General features: G+C 35.8%; 1 protein-coding gene across 8 annotated transcripts; it reads left to right on the forward strand.

Moving 5' to 3' along the window:
- The first annotated feature begins 3031 nt into the window (after window positions 1–3031).
- LOC113713685 (uncharacterized protein At1g76660) lies at window positions 3032–9021 on the forward strand. 8 transcript variants are annotated; one of them, XM_072068937.1, is made up of 6 exons: window positions 3032–3276; window positions 3364–3427; window positions 3814–3890; window positions 5008–5177; window positions 7097–8276; window positions 8428–9021. In XM_072068937.1, the coding sequence occupies exons 4-6, from the start codon at window positions 5157–5159 to the stop codon at window positions 8640–8642; spliced, it is 1416 nt and encodes a 471-aa protein (XP_071925038.1). In that variant the 5' UTR covers window positions 3032–3276; window positions 3364–3427; window positions 3814–3890; window positions 5008–5156; the 3' UTR covers window positions 8643–9021. The 8 variants fall into 8 exon arrangements, with proteins under 8 accessions (XP_071925038.1, XP_071925035.1, XP_071925039.1 ...); XM_072068934.1 differs by having other exon boundaries at window positions 3032–3427; XM_072068938.1 differs by lacking the exon at window positions 5008–5177 and adding an exon at window positions 5756–6833 and having other exon boundaries at window positions 3032–3427.
- The last annotated feature ends 12 nt before the right edge of the window (window positions 9022–9033 follow it).

Here is a 9033-nt window from a genome sequence, read left to right on the forward strand (position 1 = left end):
AGAATTTGTACCTATTTTATACTGCATCAGCATAACTAGTTTATCTGAAGTTGCTCGTTTGACTCTGAGCTTCTGTATCAAACCTCAATTGAAATGAGCTAGTTTTGATTTTTTTTTTTTATGGGAAAAATAAGAGAATGATGAGGAGATTGAGATAAATTCTCAGGCCTGTTGAAGAGGAATAATTGTAATAGACAGTGACATAAGAGGTAGCAGGAAATATAAAGGGAGATCGCCAATTCTCCAAAAAAAAAAGAAAGAAATATAAAGGGAAAAAGAAACGTAAAAGAAAGGAAGTTTGACAAGGAAATATGACTAAAGTGGTCCTTTTTTTTTTTAATATATAGTAACCGAGAAAACGTCATCTCTTAAAGCGGATAGGTTAAGAACATACACTAGGGTTGTAATTGAGTCGGGTCGAGTTCGAGTATCGTCGTACTCAAGCTCGACTCGACATGTAAGAAAGGAGCTCGAGCTCGAGCGAGTACTATTATTGGAGCCCGAGCTCGATGCTTGCTCGCAATACTCGAGCTCGACTCGCATGGGTTCGAGTCCATGCGAGCCTTATCGATCTCAGTCGAGTTCGAGTTATTAAAATTCATTTTCTTGATAATTTTTTAGCAAAAAAATGTGATTGCCCTTTTAAAATTTTTATATGACTTGAAATATTTTATAAATTCGATAATTCTTTTGGGTATAAGAGTAATTTTATAATAATAATATATTAAATAATTAAAATGCTCGATAAGACTCGTCGAGCCTTCGAACATCGCTTCTGGATACTCAAACTCGACTCGATAACCTTATCGATTTGCTCGAACTTGGTTTGATCGAATTCGAGTCAAGCTTTTGACCGAGCTGCTCGTGAGTTACTCGTGAGTAGCTCGATTCGATTAGATCCCTAATATACACGTCATAAGCAAAGTCAATTTTAAATACTACAAGTACGACAAAGACAAAGACAAAGACAAATTAAAAACGCAAGCAAAAACAAAAAACAGTTAAATCTTAAGTTCAAATAAAAAATATCTATACTATATATAATGCTTAAGTATCACTGTGTGGTATAAACAAACAGTATCATTTTTTTAAATTTCTAATCTACACTTAATGACAAGGGTAAATAAAGTTATCCCAATTTATTTAAAAAACAAAAAACAAACTTCCCCACAATTAGGAGAGACCTATTTGAATCGGTTAATTGTTGAGACTATTCACTATTCCATGCTAACTTCCAACCCCTATCGAATCTGCTCAACTTCCATCATCTTTCTGTGTAAATATCTACACTATAAAAGAACTTAACCAATAAAAAAATATTATAAAGAGATAAATTCGATAAATATATATATTTTTTATTAACTGCACACATGTTAGAATAAAGGGGTAACTGTTGATGGAAATAAATAACCAAGGCCTTGTTGTTGCTATATTTGAATCATGCAGCAAATACATATAATTTGTTCTTCTTAAGAAGATACTTGTACAATGAAATGTAAAGTATATATCCTCCTTATTTTATTGCCCCACTACACAGTACAATTGTCCGATTTCCTCTAAAGAAAAATGCTAAATGAGAAAAAGTAGAGACAACCATGCTCATAAAAGTCCTAAAAAGAAAAAGTTTATCAATCAAGCGCATAAAGCCAAAAAGAGAGAGAGAGAGGGAGAGAGGCCATTGGCAAATGAAATTTTAATAACTAGTGATGCTATTGTTGGATGGACCATCTTCTATCACAATAGTAGTATAAGACCAAATTTCCTGTCAAATCATTTGATATACACATGCCTAACATGTTAGGTGATTAAAAAATTGGAGACTACAAATGAGACATGATGGACTATTAATTCTCCATTATTGTTTCAGTCTTTGGATTTGTCTAAGGGTTTATTTATTTTCTCCTAAAAGTTTGGATCAAGAGTGAAAATAGGGATTACCCAAGAAACTTTCATATAGTAAAAAAAAATTAGTATTCATACATTTCAATGCATGAAGCAAATAGGGATGGAAAAGATTTCCCATAGAAAGGTACATATACCTAGTAGTACCTTAGGAGTTTATGCTACAAAATTGTAAGGATGAGATGATGGACATTATTGTAATCTATAATCAGGAAAAGAAAGAGACAGAAAATATCAGAGAAAGTGGTCAATCTAATGAACAATAATTAGTTGTTATTCTTAGTTTGGGGGAAATATAACAAGTTCTGATTTCAATACACCTTTTTACCTTCCCAATTACTTTCTTATCTCACATATATCACATCACAAAAAGTGTTACAGTAAAAATATCTCAAATAACTTACAATCCAAACAAACCAGTTTGGGGGAAATAACAAGTTGTGATTTTTATTTATTTAATATGATGACTATTGTATAAAGTTGTGATTTCTTCCACCAAAAGAAAACAAACTGGGATGCTTCTGTACCAGTTTCAAAAAAGGGGTGCTTCTGTACTGTACCTTCTCTACAGGGAGTCAAAGTTGAACTGCTGATCTAAAGTGCCTCAGTAATACATATGAACACATCTCAGTTGTTGCAACTTACAAATACATTTTTGTTCTGATCATGAATGATGGCTTGTGATTGCTTTTGCTTCTATCTATCACTTTTAATTAAGTAAAATTTTTGGCACTTGCTCAATTCTAATTGATCAAAAGTTGTATGATTAAGGGACATTCTAATATCAACTTAATTTTTCAACTGTCTTTAAAGCCAACTTTTAGATCGTTATTTTTTCTGAAGAACATGATGTTAGTGTTCTTAAATTTCATGTTCATCCAAACAAGTTAAGAATTATGAAAATGTTGCCCAATTCATCCAAATAACATATTAGATATATGGAATTGATTACACAGACCAAATTGTGAAAAAAATAGGAAAAATAAAAGAGGGGGCCAATTCTATTATGAATTATCCTATTTATTTACACTTTTAGTAGTCGACATGAGCTGGCAAGCCTGTTAGTAGGATGGGAAAACCATGTAGGGGCCAAACTTCAGATTGTCCCAAATCTGAGGGGCCGGTCTATGAAAATTAGCTGCCTATCAAGGTCCATAATTCCATCCATTCCTTTGGATTTTCCCAGCCCTAGTATCACCTGACTTCACTATCATTATCACTCCCTACATCCTTTCACTTTAGCTTCCTAACCCCCAACCAAGACAACCCCTCCCCCCGCCTTGAATTTTCTCAGCAATTCCAGCAGATCTCCACTTTCGACCCTTGGATCTCCTTCCATTCTCGATACCCTTTTGCATTTTCTACGGAATTCTGGTGTGTTTTACGTTTCTTGCACTATTCTTCCTTCTATATTTTCCACGCACATTTCACACACTAGAGGTGTAAAGTTTTCTGCTTTAGGCCATTACTTTTCTCAGTATCACATTGACATTGATGAGATTGTGTAAGCTGACTTCAAAGTCAGGTTAGCTCACTTTTGTTCACCATTTTTTTTATTTGAACTTTTCTCATGTGGGCTTTTGTCCCTTTTATGTATATGCTGCATGGAAGTGCAGCTTGAGTTGTACGGTGTTAGATATTATGTGATATTGCAAATGGGATTTGCATTATTTTGAGGAGAGTTTGAGTTTTTGGGCATTTGGGTTTTTGATAAATTGAAGCACAAATTCAGATCTCAAACATGAATGCTATATAATTGTGGTCTATCTTCTATTTTTCTTGAATTTGTTGAAAATTTGTGTGATGATCTGATGAGAACTATATGGTTAATTCTTCTATATCATACTAGTTTTCATTTATTGGTATTATATGATAATGAGTTCTGTTTACTTTTTAAAATTCTTAATTCAGGTGCTTAAATCTCAGCTCTTTTCTTACCGGGTCGGGTCGGGCTGTAGCCTCATCATCTGGATAGTTCACGAGCAATGGTATAATGCATTTTTCGTGGATGTTCTTATTTGAAACATGTATAAAAATTTGTGTAGTTTAATTGTTTTATAGGGTTGCTATGAAAACTTTATTTGTAATTTTCTTCTCACGATGTGAATATTAGTTTTCCATGGTGCTGCTGGTTGTTAGCTAATTTCTTGTGGAGCAAAATATTTCCCTGTGGCTGTGAATCCTTGAGGGATATATAGAAATCAAGTGGTTTTACTGGTGATCTGCCAATAAAAGCTTTATTCTTTTCTTGATCTTTTCTTTTTCTGCTCATAGGACAGAGGAATGGAAGACATCGATGCAATTTAGTGTATATTGTGTCTTTTGGATGGTTTTTAAGGATTATGCATCAATGGACCGGGATTTAATTTTTTAGGCACATACAAGTTCCAATTAGACATTCTTGGATTAATTGTTTGCCACCTTTTTTTTTTAAAAAATTATTAGCCACTCTTTTTTGTGAAGTTTTCCATTTTTTTTGAGTTTGCTATAGATTGTTAGATAATAACAATTTTTTTGGAGGATGAGGCTAAACATTTTTGTTTTTAGAATTTTTCTTCCAAATGAAAACACAGGTTTATAAGTTGTCTCATTTTGATTGTACTGCCTTCGAGAAATTACTATTTGTCTCATGCATCTATCATTTTTGCAATATTTCTGTGCTATGTATGACTAAAAACAATTTGGTTGGTGCAGTCCTTTTGTTCCCTGGAAGTAGTTTGGCGAGTTTGTATATCATTCCTATATGTTGTGTCCAACTGAGCATGCTTGTCTAGATGCATTCATGACTGTTTTGAGAAGATGCAGATATGTTGTCAACTTGACATTGTTAAATATTAGAGATAAGAAAATATGAGAACTTTCTTCAAAGTATTGGATAAATGTTTGCCATTGCCTGAGTTAATGCAGATGGTAAAGTGAAAAGATGAGTAGAGCTTTTATTACTAACAAGTTGCTTTTTTTTTTATTTTTAAATTAGCTTTTTATTTGGAATATAAGGTTTACCAATTTTTGGAGATCAGAAATACACAATTAATGATTTTGTGATGGCCAAAATGATTTTATTGTATTCTTTGCTGGTCTTAAAGTTGTAACATGTAATCATAGGTCCTCTCATCTGAACAAGCTAGAAAGGAATGGAAGGAAGTGAAGATATTCTAGACCAATCATAAGCTCGTTTAATATTCTTTTTTATGACCTCTTCGTCATATCTAATTTCTCAGTTGTGAGAATTTCATGATTGATGATAAGGTCTGATGATTACTGAAACCGAAAAGGTACTATTTGTATTTGCTCAATGCAGAACTAACTATAAATAGAAAAACAAATTTTTTGCTTTCTATGGCATTTTATTTCTTCACTGTGCATCATTTTTCCTTTCGAGTAAGATAAGCTATGTTAATGTGAACCTTGAATTCTGGTCAAAATTAATTATACATTGATCTGTTATCTATAGGAAAGAGGAAAAAAACCTGTTGGAGTTCCTTTTTCTATTGTTCACATTGGTTGTTTGTTGTTTCTTATATGACAAGAGGGTGAAGAACATGGATATCTCCTAGTCAAGGTTTCTAGCCATCTTATCCAATGAGACTGGAATTCAGCCTCCATTAATCTTGCTTTCATATGGCTGGGTTGTGCATCAGATAATGTCTCAACTGAGTTATATATACAAAATACTTTATGAAAGCCTATGCCTTTATAATTTTGCCTTCCTGCAATATGATGATTAGGAAGATTATAGTGTTACCCTATCTGGTTTACCATATATTTCTGTACATGTCCTTGTTTGGTTTACTTTGGGTAAGGAAATGAATTGATCAGGTTTTGATGCTTCTTGTTTCAATTTATTACATAGGCCTATCAACAAGAAGCAATGAACTTGGTAGTCAAGTTACTGTGATTGGATTCTGCTGTATTCTACAGCTCTTCAAGAAAATGAAGTTGTAAACAAGAATCCATGAATTTGATAGCTGAGTTACTGTGATAGGATTCTGCTGTAATCTACAGCTCTTCAAAAAAATTGAAGTTGGTTTGCTCAGTTGTTCTACCGACCTGCTTTGAGATCCTTGTGTTCCCTGTATATGAGAAAAGAGAATAAAAATATAGGCTTAATCATTCTAAGAGATGGCATCGTTGTTATTATTTTAAAGGACAAATGTCTTATTCTTTGTACCCTATTCAATTATTTACTCTAGGAGTAAACAGTACTGCTTCGTCCTGAAGCATGCTATAGTTGTTTCTCCTACTTCATTTATTTGCTTAATATGGTTTTGCTCCTTTTGATTAGCAAGCATTATGTATCTCTATGTAGTCATTTCAGTTTGTCATGCATAATTTTTTTCCCCTTTTGTTATGTGTCCCATCTTGCATCTGTTAGTGTAAACCACTGCATAGAGGTTCAAAAGATAGAAAGAAATTTACAGTTGTAAAGAACCTGGTGTTCATAGGAAAGTCGGGCAATATGGGAGACTAGCACACAAACTTACACACACACACACTCTCTCTGTCTCTCTTCCATACCCTGTAAAAGAATACAACATCCGGTTTTAGTTTATTTCTGCTTTACTTTTTCATTTGTCACAAGATGGGGGAAAGAACTCTCAGAATAGGAAGAACGGAAGGTATTGAATGGGATGTAATAGCACTGGATTAGTCTTTCAGCTTTGGGTGGAGAAAAGTTCTTTATTCCATGGAATACAGTTAGACTTTGATCTCTCTGCTGTGGCATACCACTGCTTGCACTTCAAGGTCAATACCATGCCAAATCTGGTTTAGTTAAGTTTAATGGAAGATGCTAGCTTGCAGTTGTAACTAGTAAATTGTCCTTGTTAATGGATGATGCTATCTTACTTCTATTGCAATGGAGATTCATATAGTGAAAGAAGTATCCAACTTTGATGAGATGAAAGTCATGCATCAATGTTCTTATGCTGGTTAGTGCTACGTCTGATTGAAGTTTTGCCCTTCTGGATTCTTTTACTTTGATTTCCTAGGTTTTCTGCAATACATGTGAAGTATTCACACAGAATCAGGCAGTTCATGCTGGTAGTTTTCTGAATGTGAAATTTTACACTTGCGACAAAAAATATATAAATATATACTCTTGGAAACTTTTTCACTGTGCTTGATTGTTATTTGGGTAACAAATGGAAGCTAATAGTTCACTTTTAAAAAATTTTTTTTTTTACATCGCAAGAGATGGGGAGGATGTTTGGGTGGATTGGCTTGTTTTGGCAATCAAAAAGGTGACAAACGTATTGTACCGGCTTCTCTTATCCCTGAGGCAACTTCAGTTGCCAATCAGCCTAATGGAGCTCAAGTTGGAGGATTGACTAATCAGAATGCAGCGCTCTTGGCTCCACCATCTTCACCTGCTTCCTTCTCAAATTCAGCACTCCCTTCAACAGTTCAGTCCCCCAGCTGTTTCTTGTCTGCAAATTCACCTGGGGGTCCTTCTTCAACCATGTTTGATACTGGTCCATTTGCCCATGAGACACAACTGGTATCTCCTCCAGTTTTCTCGACTTTCACAACTGAGCCTTCTACTGCTCCTCTCACACCCCCTCCAGAATTAGCACACTTAACTACCCCCTCTTCACCTGATGTACCATATGCTCAGTTTCTCTCATCTTCAGCTGGTTTTAGAAGCTCTGGGAAGACAAATTATGTCGCTGCTAGTGATCCTCAAGCGACATATTCACTGTTTCCTGGGAGTCCTGCAAGTACTCTTAGATCACCTGTTTCAAGGGCTTCCCGTGATGCTTTATCGTCATCGTTTCCAGAAAGAGAGTTTTCACCTCAATGGGATCCTTCAGTTTCTTCTCAAGAGACTAATTATGCAAGGTCAGAATCTGGCCGATTGATTGGGCTTGATGAAAATGCAACTGGTGGCTTCAAAAAGTCCCAAGAGTCAAATTTCTTCTGCCCAGCTACATTTGCCCAATATTATCTGGATCCCTCATCATTCCCGCAGTCTGGTGGGAGGTTAAGTGTCTCCAGAGAGTCAGATGCTTACTCAAATGGAGGGAATGGGCATCAGAACAGGCAAACCAAGACAGCTAAGCAGGATGTTGAGGAATTGGAAGCTTACAGAGCATCTTTTGGTTTCAGCGCTGATGAGATTGTCACTACAGCTCATTATGTGGAGATTTCGGATGTCCTCGAGGACTCGTTTACCATGACACCATTTCCCTCGACTAAGCAACATGAGGTGGAAGGTATTCTTACTGCAGCAGCAGTTGAGGAAACAAAAATGGAGAAAACAAAAGCAGAGAAAACGCAGAAAGATACTCAAAGTCCAGAATTCTTTAAACCAGTCTTGAATCCCATTGTGGTTGAGAGAAAAGTGGCAGTTTCTCCTGATGGTCGTCAAGGTGGCACGTACATACCTGAGATGTCTTTTATTTGTCTTCTGAGTATAAGAAATCTATGTGGTTCTCCATATATTAGTTCTTATTGCTTGCTTTTTCCCACGTCTTCATGCGTCCTGTTTCTGCAGGGACTATAACCGTTTCTTTTCTATCTCAGGCCATGTCTCTGATAGGCAATCTGGAAACATCTCTGTCCGAAGTGCACCTGGGAACCACCTTCTGAGTGATGATGAGGACATCTTTTCTAAGATGGGAGCTTCTCGAATTAGTAGAAAATATCATCTTGGTTTGTCAAGCTCGGATGCAGAAGTTGAGTACAGGAGAGGCCGAAGCTTGAGACAAGGGAAAGGAGACTTTGCATGGCGTGACTAATGGTCACAGTACAAGAGTAGACAACGAAATTGTGTCTCGTATTATTGATATGCAGGCTTGCAATTGGTCTTGAATGGGGGTTTTCTTTGATAGGTAATCTAACCTCTGATCTAACCCCTCTCCCTCCATCTCCCCTCCCTCTCTCTCTCTCTCTCTCTCTCTTGTGTGCTGTTTCCTACTGCTGAATGTATTCTGTCTCTACAGTTATACTCATGTCTGGGTCATGTGATGATCCAGTATAATATCTGGTAAATGTTGTTTAATTGGGGTGTTAGGCATTAAGGAACTCCTTTTCTGTAAATGGTCATGTATGCATTTGTTTAGAATTGGCCTGAACCCTTGTTCTGGAAAATATAGTACCACTTCTATCAGAACATCACCAATTGTCTGC

Source organism: Coffea arabica, chromosome 10c, assembly GCF_036785885.1.
Source record: "Coffea arabica cultivar ET-39 chromosome 10c, Coffea Arabica ET-39 HiFi, whole genome shotgun sequence".
Taxonomy (NCBI): Eukaryota; Viridiplantae; Streptophyta; class Magnoliopsida; order Gentianales; family Rubiaceae; genus Coffea; species Coffea arabica.